This window comes from Salmo salar, chromosome ssa09 (assembly GCF_905237065.1).
Source record: "Salmo salar chromosome ssa09, Ssal_v3.1, whole genome shotgun sequence".
Lineage (NCBI taxonomy): Eukaryota > Metazoa > Chordata > Actinopteri > Salmoniformes > Salmonidae > Salmo > Salmo salar.
In genome coordinates, this window is record NC_059450.1 from 126,468,634 (window position 1) to 126,496,264 (window position 27,631).

General features: G+C 44.9%; 2 protein-coding genes across 11 annotated transcripts in view; both read right to left on the bottom strand.

The window, feature by feature from the left end:
• LOC106612894 (neurobeachin) overlaps positions 1-10,714 on the bottom strand; it is a 301,033-nt gene extending 290,319 nt beyond the window's left edge. For both annotated transcript variants that reach the window (XM_045724516.1, XM_045724515.1), the window contains exon 1: positions 10,238-10,714. In XM_045724516.1, the coding sequence (XP_045580472.1) occupies positions 10,238-10,501 (264 nt within the window). In that variant the 5' untranslated portion in view covers positions 10,502-10,714. The remainder of the gene's footprint in view (positions 1-10,237) is intronic.
• A 5,772-nt stretch (positions 10,715-16,486) lies between these two features.
• The window catches only part of stard13b (StAR-related lipid transfer (START) domain containing 13b), a 122,488-nt gene continuing 111,343 nt past the window's right edge, over positions 16,487-27,631 (bottom strand). For all 9 annotated transcript variants that reach the window (XM_014214523.2, XM_014214522.2, XM_045724518.1 and 6 more), the window contains 10 exons: positions 25,185-25,248; positions 23,103-24,499; positions 22,644-22,814; positions 22,348-22,507; positions 20,702-20,900; positions 20,050-20,263; positions 18,852-18,966; positions 18,081-18,577; positions 17,739-17,915; positions 16,487-17,603 (listed from right to left, as the gene is read on the bottom strand). In XM_014214523.2, coding sequence (XP_014069998.2) covers positions 17,486-17,603; positions 17,739-17,915; positions 18,081-18,577; positions 18,852-18,966; positions 20,050-20,263; positions 20,702-20,900; positions 22,348-22,507; positions 22,644-22,814; positions 23,103-24,499; positions 25,185-25,248 — 3,112 coding nt within the window. In that variant the 3' untranslated portion in view covers positions 16,487-17,485. The remainder of the gene's footprint in view (positions 17,604-17,738; positions 17,916-18,080; positions 18,578-18,851; positions 18,967-20,049; positions 20,264-20,701; positions 20,901-22,347; positions 22,508-22,643; positions 22,815-23,102; positions 24,500-25,184; positions 25,249-27,631) is intronic.

Below are 27,631 nucleotides of genomic sequence, written 5' to 3' on the forward strand. Positions count from 1 at the left end.
AATAATCACAAGGACAATGGGGAACAGAGGGCACATATATACACATATTAAATCAGGGGGAATGGGAACCAGTGCGTAATGAGACAGTCCGGGGTTGGTGGTAAAGATCCAGTTCAGTGACGCCTAGAAGGCCGGTGAGGTAGACCTCCGGAGCTGGTGAACGGAATGAGTAGCAGTACCGGGGGAATCCGTGACAATTTAGTGCACAACTTTTGACCAGAGCCCTATGGGTGTGTCAAATGTAGTACCAGGGAATAGGGTGCCATTTGGGACGTAGCCCAATACATAGCAGCTTTCTGACCCTTCAACTCTGCTCACGGACTATATACACCCACTACGACTGTCAAACAGCATGACAACCTGAACGGACACACAAGCACACACACACACACACACGCACACACTACTTTGTCATGTTTAGACAACAGGACATAAGCTATGACAAACGGTAGCCTGAGTTTAGCCACATTACTGATTTACATTTAGATGTCAAGGAAATATAAAGATGAGAAATAGTGATCCTTACTCACACTGAGACTGAGTGCTTACACACTGAATGCATGAGCGGTCCTTATGAATATGAGCCTGTCGTTGGCAGCATCCCAAATGGCATGCTATTCTCCATATAGGGAGCCATTTCAAACACACTTTTTATATTACTGCAGCAGCAAGGTCACTGGGACTGGTCTCCTGGGGCCGAGTAGATCAATGAAGCTGGTACACTAACGCAGCTAGGCTACACATCATCAATAACACGGTTACTGTAGGCCTACTGCACCATCGATAACACGGTTACTGTAGGACTACTGCATCATCTATCACAATGTTACTGTAGGTCCTACTGCATCATCTATCACAATGTTACTGTAGGCCAACTGCATCATCTATCACAATGTTACTGTAGGTCCTACTGCATCATCTATCACAATGTTACTGTAGGCTAACTGCATCATCTATCACAATGTTACTGTAGGTCCTACTGCATCATCTAGAACACGGTTACTGTAGAACTACTGCATCATCTATCACAATGTTACTGTAGGTCTACTGTATCATCTATCACAATGTTACTGTAGGTCCTACTGCATCATCTAGAACACGGTTACTGTAGGACTACTGCATCATCTATCACAATGTTACTGTAGGTCTACTGCATCATCTATCACAATGTTATTGTAGGCCTACTGCTGAATCTATCACAATTTGGGATGCACAATATATGTGTGAAGATATCGGAATCGGCCGATATTAGCTAAAAATGCAAACATCGACATCGGCCCGATGTCTAGTTTAATGCCGATGTGCAAAACCGATGTCAAAGCTGTCGTGCATACCTATATAACGTAGGTACATGACATAATGACACCACGTAAAATTTAGAGCTATACGTGCAACACAGCATTCCTAACCTAGCCCACAATGTCTGCTGTGTGGATTGAGCAGTCAACAAGTCAAGCAGTCATTTGAAAGAGTAAGAAAATTTCAGCGAGACAACTCAAAGGAGAAATCCATTGACGCCAAGAAAATGGAATTCATTGCCCTTGACAATCAACCGTTCTCTGTCGTGGGTGATGTTGGTTTCGCCGACTGGTCGAGCACCGGTACACACTAACGTTACCAAGTGTGCTATTTTTCAGAAGTTGCCCTACCGGAGTTACACAGTAATAGCGTCACTGTTATTAGCTTCACGACTGACATTTGGACCAGCGATATCAGCCCCATGAGCATGCAGAGTCTGACAGCACAGTGGGTTGTCGAGGATTTAGTCCTGAGGAAAGTCGTATTTCATGCTCATGAATGTGCTAGTTGTCATACCGCCGCTGCCATTTCAATGGCGTTTGAGAACATGTTTGAAACTTGAACACACTAGCTAGCTCCATTCGAACAACTGACTTGAGAAATAAGCTCATCAACTGTGCCTGTAGCAGATGTGATACCCTCTGTCATGGCATTGAAACGCCTGCTCAACAAAACTGGCGACAGGCTGTGAACAAGCAATTTGGTGGCATTCTCGCTTTACTGTGTCGCCACCATGCTCGATGCTATGTACAATGAACGCTACTTTGATGCAGACAAGAAACAGGGTTTACGTAAAATGTTACATACACAGCTAGACAAGATGGAAATGGACACAGTGACAGTGCGCACAGAGGAAGAGAGGCCACGGACAGACAGAGTTGAAACTTCACTGCTTGACATGCATGATGAAATCCTGGTTGAGAATGAAACGACTGAACAAATGAACAACGAAACAGCACAGCAAGTACAGTCGTGGCCAGAAATTTTGAGAATGACACAAATATTAAGTTTCACAAAGTCTGCTGCCTAAGTTTATATGATGGCAATTTGCATATACTCCAGAATGTTATGAAGAGTGATCAGATGAATTGCAATTAATTGCAAAGTCCCTCTTTGCCATGCAAATAAACTGAATCCCCCAAAAACATTTCCACTGCATTTCAGCCCTGCCACAAAAGGACCAGCTGACATCATGTCAGTGATTCTCTCGTAAACACAGGTGTGAGTGTTGACGAGGACAAGGCTGGAGATCACTCTGTCATGCTGATTAAGTTCGAATAACAGTCTGGAAGCTTCAAAAGGAGGGTGGTGCTTGGAATCATTGTTCTTCCTCTGTCAACCATGGTTACCTGCAAGGAAACACGTGCCGTCATCATTGCTTTGCACAAAAAAGGCTTCACAGGCAAGGATATTGCTGCCAGTAAGATTGCACCTAAATCAACCATTTATCAGATCATCAAGAACGTCAAGGAGAGCGGTTTAATTGTTGTGAAGAAGGCTTCAGGGCACCCAAGAAAGTCCAGCAAGCGCCAGGACCATCTCCTAAAGTTGATTCAGCTGCGGGATCGGGGCACCACCAGTACAGAGCTTGCTCAGGAATGGCAGCAGGCAGGTGTGAGTGCATCTGCACACACAGTGAGGTGAAGACTTTTGGAGGATGGCCTGGTGTCAAGAAGGGCAGCAAAGAAGCCACTTCTGTCCAGGAAAAACATCAGGGACAGTCTGATATTCTGCAAAAGGTACAGGGATTGGACTGCTGAGGACTGGGGTAAAGTAATTTTCTCTGACGAATCCCCTTTCCGATTGTTTGGGGCATCCGGAAAAAAGCTTGTCCGGAGAAGACAAGGTGAGCACTACCATCAGTCCTGTGTCATGCCAACAGTAAAGCATCCTGAGACCATTCATGTGTGGGGTTGCTTCTCAGCCAAGGGAGTGGGCTCACTCACAATTTTGCCCAAGAACACAGCCATGAATAAAGAATGGTACCAACACATCCTCCGAGAGCAACTTCTCCCAACCATCCAGGAACAGTTTGGTGACAAACAATGCCTTTTCCAGCATGATGGAGCACCTTGCCATAAGGCAAAAGTGATAACTAAGTGGCTCGGGGAACAAAACATCGATATTTTAGGTCCATGGCCAGGAAACTCCCCAGACCTTAATCACTTCATGTAATTGTCAATAAAAGCCTTTGACACTTATGAAATGCTTGTAATTATACTTCAGTATGCCATAGTAACATCTGACAAAAATATCTAAAGACACTGAAGCAGCAAACTTTGCGAAAATGTACATTTGTGTCATTCTCAAAACTTTTGGCCATGACTGTACAGTTGAAGTTTACATACACTTAGGTTGGAGTCATTAAAACTCGTTTTTCAACCACTCCACACGTTTCTTGTTAACAAACTATAGTTTTGGCAAGTCGGTTAGGACATCTACTTTGTGCATGACTCAAGTAATTTTTTTCCAAAAATTGTTTACAGACAGATCATTTCACTGTATCACAATTCCAGTGGGTCAGAAGTTTACATACACTAAGTTGACTGTGCATTTAAACAGCTTGGAAAATTCCAGAAAATGATGTCATTGCATTAGAAGCTTCTGATAGGCTAATTGACATCATTTGAGTCAATTGGAGGTGTACCTGTGGATGTATTTCAAGGCCTACCTTCAAACTCACTGCCTCTTTGCTTGACATCATGACAAAATCAAAAGAAATCAGCCAAGACCTCAGAAAAAAAATTGTAGACCTCCACAAGTCTGGTTCATCCTTGGGAGCAATTTCTAAATGCCTGAAGGTACCACGTTCATCTGTAAAAACAATAGTACGCAAGTATAAACACCATGGGACCACGCAGCCATCATACTGCTCAGGAAGGAGAAGCGTTCCATCTCCTAGACATGAACGTACTTTGGTGCGAAAAGTGCAAATCAATCCAAGAACAACAGCAAAGGACCTTGTGAAAATGCTGGAGAAAACAGGTATAAAAGTATCTGTATCCTATATCGCCATAACCTGAAAGGCCGCTCAGCAAGGAAGAAGCCACTGCTCCAAAACCGCCATAAAAAAAAACAGACTACGGTTTGCAACTGCACATGGGGACAAAGACTGTACTTTTTGGAGAAATGTGCTCTGGTCTGATGAAACAAAAATAGAACTATTTGGCCATAATGACCATCGTTATGTTTGGAGGAAAAAGGGGGTTGGCTTGCAAGCCGAAGAACACCATCCCAACTGTGAAGAATGGGGGTGGCAGCATCATGTTGTGGGGGTGCTTTGCTGCAGGAGGGACTGATGCAATTCACAAAATAGATGGCATCATGAAGCAGGAAAATTATGTGGATATATTGAAGCAACATCTCAAGACATCAGTCAGGAAGTTAAAGCTTGGTCGCAAATGGGTCTTCCAAATGGACAATGACTGTGGCAAAATGGCTTAAGAACAACAAAGTCAAGCTATTGGAGTGGCCATCACAAAGCCCTGACCTCAATCCTATAGAAAATTTGTGGGAAGAACTGAAAAAGCGTATGTGAGCAAGGAGGCCTACAAGCCTGACTCAGTTACACCAGCTCTGTCAGGAGGAATGGGCCAAAATTCACCCAACTTATTGTGGGAAGCTTGTGGAAGGCTACCCAAAACGTTTGACCCAAGTTAAACAATTTAAAGGCAATGCTAACAAATACTAATTGATTGTATGTAACCTTCTGACCCACTGGGAATGTGATGAAAGAAATGAAAACTGAAATAAATAATTCTCTCTACTATTATTCTGACATCTCACATTCTTAAAATAAAGTGGTGATCCTAACTGACCTAAGACATTGAATTTTTACTATGATTAAATGTCAGGAATTGTGAAAAACTGAGTTTAAATGTATTTGGCTGTATGTAAACTTCCGACTTCAACTGTAAGTGAAAGAAATAGGTTATGATTATGTTTTACTGGTAATGGGGACATATGTAAATGCCAACAAAATAACTTTTTGGTCAGTGTGGTGTGTGTGTGTATGTGTATGTGCGTAACCTTTATTTACCTTGGACAAGTCAGTTAAGAAAAAAAGTATTATTTACAATGACGGCCTACCCGGACGACGCTGGGCCAATTGTGCACCGCCCTATGGGACTTCCAATCACGGCCGGATGTGATACAGCCTGGATTCGAACCAGGGACTGTAGTGACGCCTCTTGCACTGAGATGCAGTGCCTCAGACCGCTGCGTCCGTGTGTGTGTTAGCTATTTAACTGTACTAGAATGCCGTTAAAATGTTAAATATCGGTGATCGGGTTTTTTGGCATGGAAAATATTGGATATCTTTATCGGCCAAAAATGTCATATCGGTGCATCACTAATCACAATGTTACTGTAGGCCTACTGCATCATCTAGCACACTGTTACTGTAGGCCTACTGCTGAATCTATAACACTGTTACTGTAGGCCTACTGCATCATCTATCAGTAGCACCCTCTGATCCATCCATCACACTGTTATCATCCATCAGCCAGCCATCCACACTGTAAAACAGATGTGTGATATGAGATATGGCAACATGCCAGCTGCCACCCAGAGACACCACCAGCCAGGCAGAATTGGTGATGGGGCTCTGCAGTAGCTGACCAGAATGTAGAAGAACTAGTTCTCTGACCAAGTCAGTAATACCCAGACTATGCAAATGTCAATATGCTGTGTACTGGTCCCTGATCTTAGTGTTATTGGGTTTCAGAAAAGCACTTTATGGACATGATGTGTTATTACATATTTACAGAGCTGCTGGGACAAACTACAGGTGAAGAACAGACTTCTGATCAACACAGGTTTTTTTTATTTAACTTGGTCCCAACACTCCCTCAATGTCATTCTACTCCCCCTGTGGTCATCCCCTCCACAGTCTTTACTCTGCCTCCACCCCAATGGACATATGTTTATTAATCACTGCTACAGCTGTTGTGATGTATATAGTGCTATTTCTAGTTCTCTTGTTGTTTTTATTACCATTATTTTATTTTATTAATCCTGCATGTTGGAGCTCGGAGACTAAGATATTCACTGTACCCTGCAATCACACCTGCAACCCTGTACATGTGACTATTAAACACTCTGAATCTCAATGTTGCTAAGTGAAAAAAATCAGATTTATCTCACCCCTCATTAAACAACTGAATTCTTGGGTCGTGTTCACTAGAAAGCAAACGGAAGAAAACGGACCTGAACTTTTCCAATAAGAAACTGTATTTTCGTTTGCAACACTTTTCCCATTGTGAAATGGTGTGCACTAATGAATACAACCCTGCTGAATTAAACCCACCTGGAGGAGAGACTTCATTCATTATGACATGTTATCTTAAGTACAGCATTCATCAGACTGGCTTCTATAGAGAAGATAAACGAGCTAACCAGGCTTAATGAGCTGAGATGAGGGACGGTGGCACCGTGGGGCAGGATACTGCCTTATAGCATCACAATACAGTGTTATAGCATCTGTCTGATAGGAGGTTCATTATTCTACTCCACAGGTCGGTCTACAGTTGATGTGTCCGAACGGATGGATGATGTTGATCTGTCAAAAGTTTAGCACTTCCATACCCAGGAGTGGTGTTCCATCATCTAGGGTGCATCCCAAATGGCACCCTATTCTCTATATACAGTAGTGCACTATATAGGGAATAGGGTGCCATTTGGTACGTAGCCCTAGTCTACATCGATGGCTGGCCAACTCAAGTCATCAGTCATATAGCCTAGTTATTCATAACGCTAGCTACAGTAGATGCAAAATGTCAGTCCCTATGTTCAGGATGCACGTTCACATAAAGAAGAATCTCCATGGCACGGTTTTTACAAGGTTTTTACAGGGCTTTATACGATGGATCACTATGGTTGAGTTCCTTCCAAACTACATTGCAGACGCATGCCAGATCTTACAACGCCTGGATAGGTACAGTATTTTCAACATAACAGCTAACCACATCATATGATATCGCCATCTGATGCCCGACTGCATAGTCAATGATGACGACGTAGCACGCAACCATTGGTTGATGCAATGCAGCGCCTGCACATCTAGTTGGGAAGGAACTTGACCAATATCTCTCTTTCCCTTCTACTCCACCTCCTCCACAACTTCCTACTCCTCCTTTTATCCACTCATCATTGTCAACCTGATCCTACTTGACTCTGCTCTCTGTCTCTCCACGTCTCTCTCTCCATTGTTCTGTAATCAGACTGGTCTCTGTTCAGAGCCCTGACCCTCTGAATCATGAATTCATACACACAGGAGAGAGACGATTAGCATTATATTAGCATTATGCTAAAATGTTCCCTCCATCCCACTGTTTCTATCTGATTGAGACCGTGCTGCTACGGTACGTGTTCATCCAACCTCAAGTGAAGTGTGGGGATATGAATCACAGACAGACGCAGCGTCCCAAATAGCACCCTATTCTCTTTATAGTACCCTGGTCAAAAGTAGTCCACTGTATAAAGAACAGGGTTCCATTTGGAATGCCTACTACGTTTCTACTCTGGCCTGCTTGTGTCTGTTTTCCATTACAGCAGTCACCTTTTTAGATTAGATTTTTGCTGTTTAACAATCCCTAAATGAGTGTTATTCTATTAATTCTAGTTCTCATGCACTGTAGTTTGTCCTGCCTGATAAGAGACGTGTTAATGGAAACATTAGTTAGAGAGGAGACATTACTCAGAAAGAAATATAATGTTCTCTGTTACAGAACTGTTCATCATCATACGGCAGCAGGTAGCCTATTGGTTAGAGCGTTGGACTAGTAACCGATAGGTTGCAAGATCGAATCCCCGAGCTGACAAGGTAAAAATCTGTCGTTCTGCCCCTGAACAAGGCAGTTAACCCACTGTTCTTAGGCTGTCATTGTAAATCATAATTTGTTCTTAACTGACTTTCCTAGTTAAATAAAGGTAAAATAACACACTGTTTCATCATACAGGGGCATATTAAAAATACACCTTCTGACATGCAGCACTAAAAACCATCAAATGAAACACAGTATGCTTCCCACATGTCACTCTATTACTATAGTGCGCTGTTTGACCATAGGGCTCTGGTCAAACGTAGTGCACTATATAGGAAATAGGATGCCATTTGAGACTCAACTACAATTTCCACTTCCACAAGGAGTTGATGGATGATGGTTAATAAAGACAGATTTTCCATTCAACACATCTCTCTACAATTGAAAGCTATCATATGAAACAACTATAGCCTATTAGGACTAATATTTCACCATTTATCCAGATATATTAGACAGGAAGCCTAAGAGGCCAAATGGGAACTATTAGTGAAATATGATGATTGAATGGACTGGTTCCGTCTTCATACCAGCAATGGCTACCATACTGTAGCTAACATTATGCTTGTGATGAAGTCTGAACTAGGCATCAGCCACAGTTAGGATTTACTGTTACTACCAGTCTTCACTAGCAAATGTCCATCTAAAGTTATATATACACACTTCTATGTCAAATCAATCAATCAAATGTATTTTACATCAGCATCTATTGAAGATATAGCCACGTTACTGTACTACAGACGAATCTTCCCCATTGAAAATAATCACCATTGATTTAGTCTCAATTTCACACTAAGTGTTCAAGTTCAACTCCACTAAGCTGAAGCCTGTTGACAGATTGATCAATCTCCTGTAAACATTCATATCATGTCTCCAATCTGAGCTGCTGCCATCCCTGGGGTGCCATCCCATGATAATGGATTGTATTGTGGTGGCTGATACAGTATTGTGGAAGACCTATGCTCACCACAGAGCAAAATGGTGAAGTAAGTCTGTGAACACCATGGCATGAGTCTGCATCTGATTCAGGGGGGCTGTGGAGATGTGTCAATGTTCTGGGGCTATCTGGTGTACTTCTTGTTCCCCTGGTGATGACAGAGCATACAGGTGGAATGGGTCTAGCAGCCAGACCACAGCAGCACACATCTCTGCCCCACACACTAACGAACAGACAGACAGACACAAACAGACACACCCCACTGGGAACAGACGTCAGTTTAACATCTAGTTTTGATTTACATTTGGTTGAGTTGTCAACTAATGTGAATTCAATGTGAAATCAACAACAAATGTCACTGTGTCATTGAATTTAGGTTCAAATATTGAGTGAAAAAAATATCAAATGCCCTTACATTGATGACTTTCTGCAAATTCAAATTCAATCAGATTTCCAGGTTGATTCAACATCATCACTTTGATTTTTGGGGTTGAAATGACGTGGAAACGTCAATTCAACCAGTTTTTGCCCAGTGGGACACCTTCTGTGGTCCCATTCACCACCTCGGACCTGGGCACCATGATGAGCCTTCATGCCTCCTGTATCTGATCTGTGTGTTCTAAATAGCCTTCCCTGTAGCTCAGTTGGTAGAGCATGGTGTTTGCAACACCAGGGTTGTGGGTTCGATTCCCACGGGGGGCCAGCAAAGGGAAGAAAAAAAAAATGTATGAAATTGTATGAAAATGTATGCATTCACTACTGTAAGTCGCTCTGGATAAGAGCGTCTGCTAAATGACTAAAAATGTAAAAAAAAAAAAATATTGTAAATGGGTCATGCTATGTTAGTTGTCATCTTCAGATAATGAAGTGTAGCCTAACAAGCACAAACTCAACTGAGGAAACAGTGTCACTTTCCATAAGAGAGTTCAGAGTAATGCCTCAATCCCTAATACGAATGAACCCCATCTCTAATAACACCCTATCGGTAATCTTTAGTTACAGGGTCTCTAGACTACAATATCAGACCTGTACAGAACAGAACACATGCAGCCAGTCATCGAATCACCCTCTGAGACCCTTACCCTTTACTATGGCGCTACAATGTAGCGCTCTGTGCGTGTTGAGGATATTGTGTTATATGTGTGAGATGCTGTGGTTGAAATAGCCTATATTTCCTTACCAGGTTGAGCACAGTCTCCACGATATCTCTGTTGCTAACCTCCCCCACCTGGATCAATCCGATCAGAACCGCGAATTTCATCTTGATATTCCGGATGGGAACCTGCGGGTTGATCATCCCGGCCGGTAGAACCATAGAGCCCGAGCCAGATACCATTATTTCCCCGGTACCAGAGCCCCCTGGCTGCCCATGACCCGCCGGGATTTGTCGGTCAGAAAGCGACAAAGCACCCGGCATCTTCACCGCCGGCCTCTCGCTTGTCATGTCCTTTCAACCAGATCGATGTCACCTGTTTTAATCGCTGTTCAACTGCATCAATTAAACAGGAGAAAAAAAGATATATTCTGGAAGAGCCTGACGAAAAAGAAACCGCTCTACCGGTTACATCCACTCTCTGCCGTGCGCGAATAGGAACTGCAATCTAGTAATAATGTATTGAGGGTAGAACGAGCCGTGTCCTTCCCTGTACGCAGACGTCTTCTGGTAATCTGGACAGAGTGAACCTGAACAGCGCGGCAGCCGCTACAGGGTCTCTAGGCTAACGCTCTGCCGCTCTCCGTCATGTTGCCGCCCCCTGCCTGCGGCAAGAAGCGCATCACGCCTGCCTGCAGACTAACTAAAAGAGAACCACTAAAAAAAACGTCGAACTGAAGAATTGGTGAATGGGGTGTAACCCTAGGAAAGAATACTTTAAAGGGATTCAACAAAGCCTTTACAGTTAAATTGGTTGTGAATCAGTCCGTCTTTGTGGTTTTATTGCTGTCTATGCTGAATTTATCACAGCAGTAGCCAAGTAGCCAACAGAAGGGAGGAAAAGGTTACTCAAAAGCTTTATAGGGTTTTTAGTGAAAGAGCCAGTTACACAATAGAGAAAGCACCTTATTAAAGCTTAGCTGTGAAAAGCTTGGATGGTAGTTTGCAGAATTGTTTTATTACAGGTAGCCTAAATACAAGTGGCACGCTATTCCCATTATAGTGCACTAGAGGGCTCTGGTCAAAAGTGCACTCACTATACATTGAGGGAAAAAAGTATTTGATCCCCTGCTGATTTTGTACGTTTGCCCACTGACAAAGAAATGATCAGTTTATAATTTTAATGGTAGGTTTATTTGAACAGTGAGAGACAGAATAACAACCACAAAAAATTCAGAAAAACACATGTCAAAAATGTTATACATTTATTTGCATTTTAATGAGGGAAATAAGTATTTGACCCCCTCTCAATCAGAACTCTTAAAGGGAGCGCTCCTAATCTCAGCTTGTTACCTGTATAAAAGACACCTGTCCACAGAAGCAATCAATTAATCAGATTCCAAACTCTCCACCATGGCCAAGACCAAAGAGCTCTCCAAGGATGTCAGGGACAAGATTGTAGACCTACACAAGTCTGGAATGGGCTACAAGACCATTGCCAAGCAGCTTGGTGAGAAGGTGACAACAGTTGGTGCGATTATTCTCAAATGGAAGAAACACAAAGAAACACATGCAAGATCTCACCTCGTGGAGTTTCAATGATCATGAGAACGGTGAGGAATCAGTCCAGAACTACACGGGAGGATCTTGTCAATGATCTCAAGGCAGCTGGGACCATAGTCACCAAGAAAACAGTTGGTAACACACTACGCCGTGAAGGACTGAAATCCTGCAGCGCCCGCAAGGTCCCCCTGCTCAAGAAAGCACATATACATGCCCGTCTGAAGTTTGCCAATGAACATCTGAATGATTCAGAGGACAACTGGGTGAAAGTGTTGTGGTCAGATGAGACCAAAATGGAGCTCTTTGGCATCAACTCAGCTCGCCGTGTTTGGAGGAGGAGGAATGCTGCCTATGACCCCAAGAACACCATCCCCACCGTCAAACATGGAGGTGGAAACATTATGCTTTGGGGGTGTTTTTCTGCTAAGGGGACAGGACAACTTCACCGCATCAAAGAGACGATTGACGGGGCCATGTACCATCAAATCTTGGGTGAGAACCTCCTTCCCTCAGCCAGGGCATTGAAAATGGGTCGTGGATGGGTATTCCAGCATGACAATGACCCAAAACACACGGCCAAGGCAACAAAGGAGTGGCTCAAGAAGAAGCACATTAAGGTCCTGGAGTTGCCTAGCCAGTCTCCAGACCTTAATCCCATAGAAAATCTGTGGAGGGAGCTGAAGGTTCGAGTTGCCAAACGTCAGCCTCTAAACTTTAATGACTTGGAGAAGATCTGCAAAGAGGAGTGGGACAAAATCCCGCCTGAGATGTGTGCAAACCTGGTGGCCAACTACAAGAAACGTCTGACCTCTGTGATTGCCAACAAGGGTTTTGCCACCAAGTAGTAAGTCATGTTTTGCAGAGGGGTCAAATACTTATTTCCCTCATTAAAATGCAAATCATTTCATAACATTTTTGACATGCGTTTTTCAGGATTTTTTGGTTGTTATTCTGTCTCTCACTGTTCAAATAAGCCTACCATTAAAATTATAGACTGATAATTTCTTTGTCAGTGGGCAAACGTACAAAATCAGCAAGGGATCAAATACTTTTTTCCCTCACTGTAAAGGGAATAGAGTGCCGTTTGGGACTCATCCTCTGAGTTATATGAGTGCTACAATGGGAGGACACTACTCTACTCACTACTCTAACATTTCCTTTTACTTCCAGACAGCTTCACTGTGGTAGAATAATCATTCTATTGAACAATTTAACCATCACTGGACCAAATGTTGGAAGTGAAAAAAGACTCAATTACTGTACCTTTTCTGTTTTAATTTAAATCTATTTAATTTAAATCATTATTGAATCTAAACTGTGTGGGGAAACAAATCTCTTTTCAATTGCAGCTAAAGACAATAAATAATTAAAATTAATCAAACCGTATTCCACGCACGCACGCACGCACGCACGCACGCACGCACGCACGCACGCACGCACGCACACACACACACACACACACACACACACACACACACACACACACACACACCAGGGTTAGGCTGTCTACTTGTCTTTTATTTCATTATGTAAATAGGACTCCTGGTGTCTCTTCAGCACGTTGAACAGTCTGTAGATGTGGAAGTGACCTTGAAGAGTCATCCTGCAGAACCATAGAAGAATAGACTGAACAGAAAGAACAGGTTTGGGGGAAGTTATTAAATATATGTCCCCAATGGCACCCAATTCCCTATATAGTGCACTTCTTTGGACCAGGGCCCATAGGGCTCTGGTCAAAAGTTGTGTACTATGTAGGGAATAGGGGCCACTTGGGATGGGATCCTGGTCAAGGTAATGCACTCTATAGGGAATAGTATGCCAATTGGGATGCTAAATAAATCTAACCTTCAGCATCTCCTCTGTTTGATTAACCTGTATTGTTCAGAAGTCAGATGTCGCCATCCAGTGGATAAAGAAATACATCATTTCTGTGAAGTAACTATACAGAACAAAAAAATAAACGCGGTGTTGGGCCCATGTTTCATGAGCTGAAATAAAAGCTCCCAGAAAGGTTCCTAATGCACAAAAAGCTTATTTCTCTCAAATTTTGTGCACAAATTAGTTTACATCCCTGTTAGTGAGCATTTCTCCTTTTGCCAAGATAATCCATCCACCTGACAGGTGTGCCATATCAATACTCTGATTAAAAGGCATGATCATCACACAGGTGCACCTTATGCTGGGGACAATAAAAGGCCACTCTAAAATGTGCAGTTTTGTCACACAACACAATGCCACAGATGTCTCAAGTTTTGAAGGGGTTTGCAATTGGCATGCTGAGTGCAGGAATATACACCAGAGCTGTTGCCAGATAATTGAATGTTCATTTCTTTACCATAAGCCACCTCCAATGTCATTTTAGAGAATTTGGCAGTACGTTCAACCGACCTCAACCGCAGGCCACGTGTATGGCGTGGTTTGCTTATGTCAACGTTGTGAACAGAGTACCTGCCCCATGGTAGCAGTGGGGTTATGGTATGGGCAGTCATAAGCTACGGACAACAAACCCAATTGTATTTTATCGATGGCAATTTGAATGCACTAAAATACCGTGACGAGATCCTGAGGCCCATTGTGTGGCCCATTTTTTTAAAGGTATCTGTGACCGACAGTCATGGGGAATCCATAGATAAGGGCCAAGTTCATTTATTTCAATTGACTGATTTCCTCATATGAACTGTAACTCAGTAAAATCCCAAGTCAACCGCTAGAACAGGGGAGTCAAACTTCATTCCATGGAGGTCCGAGCTTCTGCGGGTTTTTGGTTTTTCCTTTAAAACCTAGACAACCAGGTGAGCGGTGTTCCTTACTAATCAGTGACCTTAATTCATCAGTCAAGTACAAGGGAGGAGCGAAACCCGCAGACACTCGGCCCTCTGTGGAATGAGTTTGACATGTGTGCCCTAGAACCTATGCCCTATGTACTTGATTGGTGTATGCAGTAGCCTATCAGAGTGCAAGTTGGAGCTATTACCATATTTCTCCAGCTGTAAAATCCGTTCATATCGCCACAAGTTCATAGGGCGTAGGGATCGATTTGCAATAAGCAACCTTCTGTGATCCCTCCATTATAAATCTGATAATTTAAATAAAACGTATTCCATATGTATAAAACACAAAATACAGATGAACAACAACCCTGAGTTGATAGTTCATCAGGCTGACTGCAGGATGTAATACACAGTATTACAGATTTCTCTGCCACCCTAAAAAAAAAATATTGGTGCTATTCAAAGGTAATATTTCAAGTTCGGTATCACTCTATTCTCTCCCTGGTTCCATTCCACTTATCATGACACAAGGCGAGACCCAGATGCAGACACAGGAGGCAGATGGTTGGAGGCTTACAATGTTTATTAATCCAAAATGAGTAGGCAAGAGAATGGTCGTGGACAGGCAAAAGGTCAAAACCAGATCAGAGTCCAGGAGGTACAAAGTGGCAGACAGGCTTTGTGTCAAGGCAGGCAGAATGGTCAGGCAGGCGGGTACAAAGTCCAGAAACAGGCAAGGGTCAAACCCGGGAGGACTAGAAAAAGGAGAATAGCAAAAAGCAGGAGAACGGGAAAAACGCTGGTTGACTTGGAAACATACAAGACGAACTGGCACAGAGAGACAGGAAACACAGGGGAAAATAAGCGACACCTGGAGGGAGTGGAGACAATCACAGGGACAGGTGAAACAGATCAGGGCGTGACACCACTATGTGTTCCCACACCTCCCCTGGTCATTGTGTTCTTGACAGAAGTAAGGCCTCCAGTCCAATCCTGTCCTGTATGTGTAGCATGTGACTCTGGACACCAACCCACTGCCTAGCCTGCTGCTATTAGGAGACCAGGGTTATAACTATTCTATGGCTAATATAGCTCTAACTTGTCCTTGTCTAACTAAGAGTGTATGGGAGTTTATGGGAAATTTAGCCAGGACACCAGGGTTAACTCTTACGATAAGTGCCATGGATCTTTAGTGACCGCAGAGAGTCAGGACACCTGTTTAACGTCCCATCTGAAAGAGAGCACCCTACACAGGGCAATGTTCCCAATCACATTGCCTGGCTCCACAACACAACTTCCAGCAGCATCTGGTCTCCCATCCATGGACCGATCAGGATCAACCCTGCTTAGCTTCAGAGTGAAGCCAGCACTGGGATGCAGGGTGGTATAGAGTAAAGGCCTATAATACGTCCCAAATGGCACCCTAGTCCCTATATAGTGCACAGCTTTAAACCAGGGCTTTGGTCAAAAGTAGTGCACTATGTAGGGAATAGGGTGCCATTTGGGATGTGAAGTAGAGAACACCACGTGAAATGAGGTGTTGACTAGCGGAACATACAACATACAAATAAACAAACTGCAAATGGAGTGAAGAGAGAGCGACTTTCAATTAATCAAATTCCCTTAGAGCAATTAAGTTTCTATTCTAATCCATTCTAATTGCATTTGTCTGTGTACAAATACGCAATATAAACATTTGTAATTTTTTTTTTACATTGTTTAATTAAAAAATCTTGTCTCTGGAACTAAACTGAAGCTCAGTCCAGCCAGCTCTCTACAGCAGGTCTGGAGATCAAACCTGAGTCACATAGGCTCCATCCCAAATGGCACCCTATTCCCTATATAGTGCACTACATTTGACCAGAGCCCTATGGTGGTTCTGGTAAAAAGTGGTGCAATATATAGGAAATAGGGTGCCATTTAGGACGCAGGCATGTTTTCAACCTTAAACAATAAGGTCATATTGAATAACATTACACCCATTCAGAAACACACAGCAGTGTTGAAGCCCAGTAAAACCAGTTTACAGATTAGTACCAAATGAATTATAATAACAATGACACAATGCAGGTTGTAGCATTAAGCCTTTCAATTATACACTATATACAGCTAGTATATTTGTATGTATGTTTTCACACACACAGATATATATACAGACACATGCGTGCACATACAGCATATCTTACATAAAGCATGACATTTTACATTAATAAAATAATATACAGCTTTCCAGAAGCTTTAAAGAGCTTAAATGTCCAAGACATAACTCTAATACTAAATACTAATGGACATTGGCAGGATCATTCTGTTCCCCTTTCGGTCATAATAATACAAATAATAATAATAATAATAATACATGTCATAATAACATCATAATAACGTCTTAATAACGTCCAGCACCTAAGGAGATCTTGTTGTGTAATTGTGTAGACAGTCCAGAAAGCTCCATACTCTCTTTAGTCTCTGTGTTCTGGCATCACATTTCAAGACAGACCAACATGAACATTGGCCGCGCACACCTGCTGGAGGTTGACAAACGGCGGCGATTCAACATGTAGAATCGTCGGGAAATAAATAGAAAATGATGACCGATGTTCGGTGGTCAGAGGCCAAAGGGCGGCCATCCGCTGGTTTAGTGCTTCAGCTCTGCCTATTGGCTTCAGGACTATGAATATATACTCCTCCTCTCAGTCCATCATTCCGTCTAGTGTAACAGAGAGCACTGTGCTTCCTCGGTATAGCTTCCTCACTCACAAATCCTTACTGGTCCTTGATCTTGCACCCTCTGTCTAGCAAACACAGGTGACTAGCATCTTGACAACGTCTTAGCCAACTACGCTACCCAAAAGTTAGCAGTTCGATATTGAGGGTGGAGACATTTCAGGCTGGGGAGTGAGGTTACAAATCCAACTCGGTTAAACTAGCTCTAGGCCAGGCCAGGTTGGGTCTAGTTCCCTCCAGGTATGTGTGGGTCTAGCTCTATGGATGGAAGACTCTTGTGTCAGATCTTGGTCTCTGGCCCCTCTGTGCTCATTGGTTGGAAGGAGTTGCGAATGCGAGCAGCTTCAGCAGCACAGAGGTGACCAAAGACCTTGTTGTACCACTCTGGACTCCGCCCTCTGGAACAACAACAACAACACGGTCAGGTTCAAACACAACAACACAGTCAGATTCACACACACATCGACACAATCTTCGGAAATTAACGTTCTATTTATACAGTATATGCTAAGGTATGTTATGTGTGGACTCACTTGAAGTCCACCCTGCAGATGTGAGTGAGTCTGGACTTCCCAGAGCCGCAGGGTTCTAGAAGGTAGTTAGACTCTAGAACCACGGCCCTTACCCCACCAACCCGGGGACAGTCCTCATGTTCTATAGACACACACACCAATGCACACGTCCCCTTGGGAAGGTCAGTCCTCCATGACCTACAGAAAGAGACAGAGAAAGACAGACAAAGTCAGCTTCATTCAGCACAGCTAGAGCCGACAGGGCTTTAGGTTGATGTGAGCTCTACAGGAACAACAAACTGAGTTGAATTGAAATGTAAACGTCAAAATTCTAAATGCAAAAACGCAAACACACACACTCACCGTAGGACCAGGAAGTCTCTGCTGGGGTGTGGGGGCATGCGGTTGAGGACATAGTGGAACACCTCAGTGTGTCTGTCCAGAGTCTCAGCTACCTTCCACTGCAGCAGGTCCACGTCCCACAGGTGGCGCTCTCGCAACACACGGTTCAACACCACCGAGGGAGGGGCCTCCACCTCTACCACCACACGCCACCGCCGCAAAGGGTTCCCATCACCCACCTTTTTACAGTAGAGCTCAGTGCTGTCTGAGCTGGTGCAGGACACCCAGCCCTTAGCCTTCTCTCTGACCTCCTTCAGGAGCTCCTGGAGCCTGCTCTCTACGTAGCTCTGGTACAGGTTCTGCGGTCTGGTCTCTGTGTGTGTCTGGCAGGGTCTGGCCTCTGTCTGGCAGGACGCATCGTCCTCCTCCTGCTGTCTACAGAGCTCCTCTAAGGTGGGAGCGTGAAGGTCCGCCTCCGCGTACGAGTTCCTGGACTGAGTCACCATCTCATGAGGAATCTGATTGGTCGGATAAGAAAGATCAATCAGAGATCAGGTCGCTATGGATAAGAGCGTCTTCTAAATGACAAAACAATGTTTTTAAATGGTTCGATAACACTTAAAAGGCTGAAGGTATAATGCTTTATATCTTACCTGTCAGCAGGTATGAGCCTTTATAATGTTTTATAATGAGGCTTATAACATTTTATGACATCCAATTTATCTAAGGCATCTTAGTAACATTGTTGATTATTAATGAAGTATTCTATTGTATTCTATTCAGGTCTATTACCTCAAACAGTCGGTTGCACTCTATGATCATGTGGGCGAGTCCCTGCGTCGCGGAAAGGTTCTCATTCAGGTCCTTCTGGTCGGGCCGGCCTGTCGTGTACTTCCTCTGCATGGCCCTGAGGATCATGGGTAACAGTTATTAACACAGCAAAGGATCATGGGTAATGAGACAATTATGAACATAGCAGCAAGAGTCAATCAGCCGAGGTGCTCAATGAACACATTAACCTCTTCCCTCTCTCCCACTGAATACAGCTAGTTAACCTCCCTCCCAGCCCCCTAGATAAACAGAGTCCCCCATGCAGCTGAGACACCCACTTGTCACAGCTCCTAACCCTCTCTCTCCTAGCCCTCTCTATCCTGTTCTCCTTCCTTCCCTGCCTTCCTAACCCTCTCTCTTCTGTCCTCCCTCTTCCCTGCCTTTCTAACCCTCTCTCTCCTAGCCCTCTCTCTCCCGTCCTCCTTCCTTCCTTCCCTGCCTTCCTAACCCTCTCTCTCCTGTCCTTCCTCCTTCCCTGCCTTCCTAACCCTCTCTCTCTCCTAACACTCTCTCTCCTGTCCTCCCTCCTTCCTTGCCTTTCTAACTCTCTGCTAACCCTCTCTCTCCTGTCCTCCCTCCTTCCCTGCCATCCTCTCCCTCTCTCCTGTCCTCCATCCTCCCAGCCATCCTCTTCTTCTCTCTCTCCTCTCCCTCCTCCCTGTCATCCTCTCCTTCTCTCTCGCCTCTCCCTGCCATCCTCTGCCTCTCCTCTCCCTCCTCTCTGTCATCTCAACATCTCTCTCTGCATGCTATCCCTTTGATCCTGTAATCCTTAAAGAATCAGTTCCACCAGTTAGTTAAATGAGAGGTTACTGTTTGTACACAGCATGATGTCATAAAACAAAGTGTTTTAAAGAGTACCCTGGAACTCCAGAACCTTCTTAATAAAAACCGCCCAGAACCAGATAGCCAGTCTACTGTAACCCCTGATGCCTGAGCCAGACTCCCACCTAGTTAAAATCAGTCTTCACAGAGACCTAATTAGGAGGATATCATCACTGGGGAGTCTAATAGGAGGGCATACTGTATATAGGAAATACTAGACCAAGTGGGTTATAGTTGCATTAGTCCATTATAGACACTGCTGAAGTGACAGTCCAAGCTTCCTCACTTTAGAGCTGATCAGGTGATGTGCCTGTGTGTTTGTGGTGTAGTGTACCTGTGTGAGAGGTTGTCCTTCTTCAGGAGGTTGAGGTGGAACAGGGACGGGGCCAGACACACAGCGATGTTCATGGGAGTCATCTGGTTCTCCTCCACAGAGGAAGTGACGTCAGACAGGAAGCAGAGCAACATTTGTAGCACCTCCCTGTTCTCGTCTGACATCAGCATGATGGCCGCCTGCACAGCCTGCAACCGCTGGTCCTTAGGAACATCTGGAGGGAGGAGTGGGAGGAAGGGATAGAGGGAGGGTTGAACTATCCAACCATGAGCAATGGAGAGAGACTTTAGTATGATTTTTCTGTATGTCTGTCTGTCTGTCTAGGGGGTTTAGGGGGTCTAGAGGGTTTAGGGTTAAGGTTAGAATTAGTATTTGAATTACGTTATGAGTTAGGGTTAGGAGCTAGGGTTAGATTTAGGGTTAGGGTTAGGAGCTAGGGTTAGGTTTAGGGTTAGGGTTAGGTTTTTGGGTTAAGGTTAGGGTTAGGGTAAGGGTAAGAGTACGGGTTAGGGTTAGGTTTAGGGTTAGGGAAAATAAGATTTTGAATGGGACTGAATTGTGTGTCCCAAAAACGTTAGCTGTACAAGACTGTGTGTGTGTGTGTGCATGTGTGTAAGCATGTGTGTATGTGCCTGTGTGTATCAGTCCTTACACTGGTAGATGTGTAGGAAGGTCTCTCCCAGCTTGCTGGTCAGTAGAGGTTCAGGCAGGTCTCTGAAGAACTGCTTGACCATGTCTGCTACATCGTACGCTGACTGGTCCTCGTAGCTGACATCATCAGGAGACGACTCATTCATCTGCCTCAGCGCCTGGATACGAGACTTCACACCAGACTTACGGAACAGGCCCACCTGCAGACCGAGTAGAGCAGAACGTTCAGACAGACAGACAGACAGACAGACAGACAGACAGACAGACAGACAGACAGACAGACAGACAGACAGACAGACAGACAGACAGACAGACAGACAGACAGACAGACAGACAGACAGACAGACAGACAGACAGACAGACAGACAGACAGACAGACCTGGTCTAGACACTGACCGAGTGACCGGTTCGACAGAGAGAGAGACTGACAGTCTACTGTAACAGTTTAACAGAGAGAGACTGACAGTCTGCTGTAACACAAAATAACAGAGAGAGACTGACAGTCTACTGTAACAGTTTAACAGAGAGAGACTGACAGTCTACTGTAACAGTTTAATTAACAGAGAGAGACTGACAGTCTACTGTAACAGTTTAATTAACAGAGAGAGACTGACAGTCTGCTGTAACAGTTTAACAGAGAGAGACTGACAGTCTGCTGTAACAGTTTAATTAACAGAGAGAGACTGACAGTCTACTGTAACAGTTGAATTAACAGAGAGAGACTGACAGTCTGCTGTAATGCAGTTTAACAGAGAGAGACTGACAGTCTGCTGTAACAGTTTAATTAACAGAGAGAGACTGACAGTCTACTGTAACAGTTTAATTAACAGAGAGAGACTGACAGTCTACTGTAACAGTTTAATTAACAGAGAGAGACTGACAGTCTACTGTAACAGTTTAATTAACAGAGAGAGACTGACAGTCTACTGTAACAGTTTAATTAACAGAGAGAGACTGACAGTCTACTGTAACAGTTTAATTAACAGAGAGAGACTGACAGTCTACTGTAACAGTTTAATTAACAGAGAGAGACTGACAGTCTACTGTAACAGTTTAATTAACAGAGAGAGACTGACAGTCTGCTGTAACAGTTTAACAGAGAGAGACTGACAGTCTGCTGTAACAGTTTAATTAACAGAGAGAGACTGACAGTCTACTGTAACAGTTGAATTAACAGAGAGAGACTGACAGTCTGCTGTAATGCAGTTTAACAGAGAGAGACTGACAGTCTGCTGTAACAGTTTAATTAACAGAGAGAGACTGACAGTCTACTGTAACAGTTTAATTAACAGAGAGAGACTGACAGTCTACTGTAACAGTTTAATTAACAGAGAGAGACTGACAGTCTACTGTAACAGTTTAATTAACAGAGAGAGACTGACAGTCTACTGTAACAGTTTAATTAACAGAGAGAGACTGACAGTCTACTGTAACAGTTTAATTAACAGAGAGAGACTGACAGTCTACTGTAACAGTTTAATTAACAGAGAGAGACTGACTGTCTGCTGTAACACAGAATAACAGAGAGAGACTGACTGTCTGCTATAGAACAGTTTAACAGAGAGAGACTGACAGTCTGCTATAGAACAGTTTAACAGAGAGAGACTGACAGTCTATTGTAACACAGTTTAACTGAGAGAGACTGACCTGGTCTAGACACTGGCTCCTGAGGTATCGAAGGGCCTGCTGCAGGCTGAGGGGGAGGGGCTGACCAGAGCGCTGGACGTGAACAATCAGAGGAACACCAAACACATTCTTGTCCTTGTAGTCTGGAACCTTCATCCTCTTCATGAACTTTGGAACCGACCTGACAGAGAGACAACACAGAATGAGTCCCATGTCTAGTCACACACACAGGAATAGGGTTCAACCTTGACAAGGTTGATTGATTGGTTGATTGGTTGATTGGTTGATTGATTGATTGGTTGATTGATTGTACTCACCAGGTCCATCCGTGTTTGTTGGACATGGAGTATTTCTCCATGATGGCAGTGAGGCGGAGGAGAGAGAACTTCTGCAGCAGGCTGAGCTGGCCTGCTGATTGGTTGGTGATCTGGAGCGAGGCCACTGAGTGGCTGAGCCGTTTGGACATCTGGAAGCTGGGCCATCGCAGACTAATGCCAGATAGAGAGAGAGGACAATAGTTAATATAAGTTCCAAATGGCACCCTATTCCCTATATAGCACACTACTTTTGATCAGATCCCCAAAGGGAAAGTATGCAGGGAAAAGGTGCACTATCTAGGAAATAGAGAGACATTTGAGATGCAACCTTTGACAATGATGTCAAGACTTCACCTCTAAAATATGGACTATCAGTATGGAAATAAGGACAGGATAATGATTTCTACAAGGAACTAAACACTGAGATGTTAATAACCATTTGAGGACTATGATTCTTACCGGTTGGGTCTGGTTAGTGATGCTCCCACCCCTGAGTCCCTCCTCTCTCTGTGTCCTGTACAGTGAGTCTCAATGAGGGACACGCCGTCTCTGTCCCTGTCACTGGCTGTGCTCTGTCCCTCCAGAACAGACGTCCCCTCAAAGTCCAGCGTGATCTGGCTGGAAGACTGCAATCCTGCAGGCTGGATCCCCTGTCCGTCCAGGCCTGCAGAGGGCAGCATGTTCTTGGACCAGTGGTCCACTATCTGCTGCAGGCCGTTGACGTGCTGCAGGATGTCATCCATGTGGGGGAACAGGTCTTCCTTCTCCAGGTCCAGCAGGTCTCCAGTAGAGGCATAGAGGTGAGACCCAGGGACGTTGTCATACACACTGATCCTACTGCCCCGTGGGCAGAACTGGGTGGCCGGGCGGGGGTGGAACTCCCTGGGGTTAGAGTTAGGTCGGGGGTTGGGGTTGGACTGAGGCTCCAGGGGGTTGAGGCTGCCGCTGTGCCAGGGGACGGAGGCCCCCGGGGTGGGGGAGAGGCTCTCTATGGACAGGGCCTTGGGAAAGGTGCCAGGCTTGTGGTCTTTGGGTATGTGGACCACCAGGTCCTCGTAGGAGCGGTACTCGTTATGCCGGTTGTGTTCGGCCACTCCACTGTTCCACTGCAGGCTGGAGAACACGGCCAAGTCCTCCAGATACATGCCACTGCGCTTGGCGTTGGACCGGTCCGTCCGCTGGGAGTGGGGCTTCCTCTCCTTCAGACTGGGGGAGGAGACGGTGCTGCCGCTGGAGTGGCTGCCCTCACTGCTGGAGGGGCACTGGGGGGTTAGCCCTAGGATTGGTCCCCCAGTGGATACCTCCGCCCCCGACCCGTCCCCATTGGTGATCTCCACACAGGGCATCGTCTTCAGGGCCTGCGGGTCCATCTGCAGTACCGGAGCGCTGATAACCAGCATCTTGCTCCACCCCCTATCCAACGTTCCCCGGGAACGTAGCGTCTCCATGCGGCGCAGGAAGTCCTTGGCTCGGGTCCGTCCGGCGCGGTCGTTTTTGGTGGGCAGCGAGCCGTAATAGGGGAGGTGCTTAGGGAGGTGTGGTAGGGTAAGGGAGGTGGAGTCAGGTTCAGGCATGGCTGCAGAGTTGGAGTAGTTCCGGTTAGAGCAGTCTGAGTCCTCTGTGCTCACAGCCTGGTGGCCACTCCCCCCACTGCTCTCACTGTGGAGAGATGAGACCTCTGGTTCGCTGAGGTCAGTTAGAACACTCTCGCTACTGGTAGTGTTCCGCAGGCCCCGCCCCTCCCCCTCCCTGGGACTCTGCCCCTCTCCCTTTAGTCTGGACCAGCGGCGGCTCGTCCACTCAAACGTCCATTTGTCACTGATGGCAAACAGGTCCTCCTCATCAGAGTCTTCACTCTGAATACACAGTAAGACGACACAGATATTGTGAGATCTGTGAGGGTGTAACATCACAGCCTATCTGTATCTCTATCTGTTCCAGGAAGGAGAGACAAATGTCATCTGCATTTTCCTGACAGTTAACAACGGAGCCAGAGGATGTGTCTGTTCAGTTATAATCACATTACAGTTCTATACATCGATCACATAATCATGATGATATAACCTCCTAATCTGGTTTTACAGCCATAAATAAACCAATCGGAAATGTCCTGAAGCCTAGAGGGACTTCCCTCCAGCATGAAGGAAGTTGAAACAACAGAGGTGATTTGTACGTCCCAAATGGCACCCTATTCCTTATAGTAAACTACATGTGACCAGGGCTAATAGGGCTCTGGTTAAAAGTAGTACACCCTTTAGGGAATACGACAATGGACACATCTCACATATCACAGGATCTGGGTTAGAGGGATGGAAGGAAAGAGGGATGGAAGGATAGAGGGGTAAGAGGAAGAGGAGTCTTGTTGTTACAGGACTACTACTTGGCCGATATCCTCAGTAATTATTACCATAATACCTTAGAAAGGTATACATAATAGCCTTGCATTGACTAAAGCTGTTATACAATATCACTGTGCAACTGAACAGGATCATAACGGTCATAATATAGAATAATATTATAATAATTAAAACCTCTACTTACCTTTTTCTTAGGAAGGTTGCCGTCTAGTTTCATAGAGGCACACTTGTTCAAGGTGTTGAGTCGTCTGGAAGAGAAACAAGCCAGATGGATGTAAACAATAACAATCTCAGAGATCATCCTTCTCTTCAAGAGAAGTCACCAGGAATAGACACAGTCAGTTCTCCAGTCCAGGAGTTAAATGACTGTGGGGCTGACAACTACCCAGCAAGGGCAGAACAAACCTAATCATGCCTGCTAACTGTGGCTAATAACTTAATGTTAATGGACAGATGCTCTCTGGCCTCTCTCGCTCTATCTCCCTGCCAGTCCGTCTGCTTCTGGCCTCTCTCTCCCTGACAGGGACCTAATTGGTGAAGACTGCTGAGGCGCTGTGGTTCACAGAGATTCTCCATCAACAGCTAATGGACTAGTCTCTGCTGCTACTCCAGCCACACACAGACTTCATGTCCCTGCTCCTTCTTAGTCACTCTCTCCAGTCTGAGAGTTGGGGCCTGTGGGACAGCTAGCCTGGCATAGAGTAGGAGAGTAGAGGCCTGTGGGACAGCTAGCCTGGCAGAGAGTAGGAGAGTAGTGGCCTGTGGGACAGCTAGCCTGGCATAGAGTAGGAGAGTAGAGGCCTGTGGGACAGCTAGCCTGGCAGAGAGTAGGAGAGTAGTGGCCTGTGGGACAGCTAGCCTGGCATAGAGTAGGAGAGTAGAGGCCTGTGGGACAGCTAGCCTGGCAGAGAGTAGGAGAGTAGTGGCCTGTGGGACAGCTAGCCTGGCATAGAGTAGGAGAGTAGAGGCCTGTGGGACAGCTAGCCTGGCAGAGAGTAGGAGAGTAGTGGCCTGTGGGACAGCTAGCCTGCCAGAGAGTAGTGGAGTAGTGGCCTGTGGGACAGCTAGCCTGCCAGAGAGTAGGAGTGTAGGGGTCTGTGGGACACCTAGCCTGGCAGAGAGTAGGGGAGGCTGGCCTACTGCAAAGGTAAATGACACAGAAACACTCAGGCCAACAAGCTGCCCTGCCTATGCAACAACGACAACAACAAAAACTTCTGTCAAGCGCCAGCAAAATGGCGCTTGACAGAAGATTTGCGGCGTGACAGTCATAACGTTTTACCACTCCAGATATTGTCCCATGCAGGGTTTATGTGGATTCTGTGACAGTAAAAAGCTTCAGATGTAGTAGAGTTAGAAGATGCTAGCCTCTAGCCTTCTCCTGCTGCTCTGGAGCCAACAGGATACAGTAGGGCTTTGTTGCTGTGTCCCAAATGGTACCCTATTCCCTATATAGTACACTTCTTTTGACCGGGGCCCATAGAGCTCTAGTCAAATGTATGGCACTATAGGGAATAGGTTGTCATTTCAGACTCAGCCTAGGTCAGTTCCCATAGTCTTTACAGTGGCTGTTGGAGCCTGTAGACCCTATAGAGAGTGTTGAGGTCCCCTAACTTCTTCTAAAGACAAAAAAGTTTTGACTGTTGAGCATAATAGAGCCTGAATAATCAGGGATCAAAGAGAAAACAGTAGTGGAGAGCATGACACATCTATCTGTTCCTCTCAGCCCCATGGCCAGTGTGGAGGGAGGAGGGGTTCCTCTGCTCACCACACACGGTGACAGGCAGACAGCATGTTTGCCAGCCTCCTCTGGGTCCAGGTGACCATAAAGAAGCTGAAAAGTCAAGGATGGTGTAGGGGGGTGACACTCACAGGGAGACAGAGTCACAGGGAGGTGGGAGCTGGGAGGCATTGTCTGCAGGGCTAGTTTGGAATGTAGATTAGTTGCTTAAGGGTTGTTTGGAGTCACAGTGTGTTAATCTGTGAAGGCAGCCCTTTCCCTCCTCCTACTTTGGCTTCATCACAAATTGCACCCTATATAGTGCACTATTTCGACAAGATTCCTATGGGCCCTGGACAAAAGTAGTGCACTATATAAGGAATAGGGTGCCATTTGGGACAAAGCCCTTCTTTTTGCTGACACTCTCTGGAGAAAGTTAGCAACATAGCAACATAAGGCAGCATGGGGAACTAAAAGGCTGTTTTTAACCCAATCATAGACAGTTCATGTCTTGGCATAGCAGAGGGTAAACAATGGTGAGGTTGAACTTGACCACTAGTCTTGCCAGACGGAAGAAGGTTTGAAAAACAGGCCCAGAGGGGTATACTACAAAGCAGGATTAGTGAGTTAGCCAGATAAACAACCATAAATAACTATTGATTTTCTGGTTCATTAAGAAAGTTAAACTTATATACAGTGCATTCGGAAAGTATTCAGACCTCTTGAGTTTTTCCCCCAAAAATGTATGTTACAGCCTTTTCTAAAATGGATTAAGTTATTAAATTCCCTCATCAATCTACAGATAAAACCCTGTAATGACCAAAAAAACAGGTCTTTAGAAATTGTTGCAAATTAATAATAAAAAACAAACTGAAATATCACATTTACATAAGTATTCAGACCCTTTACTC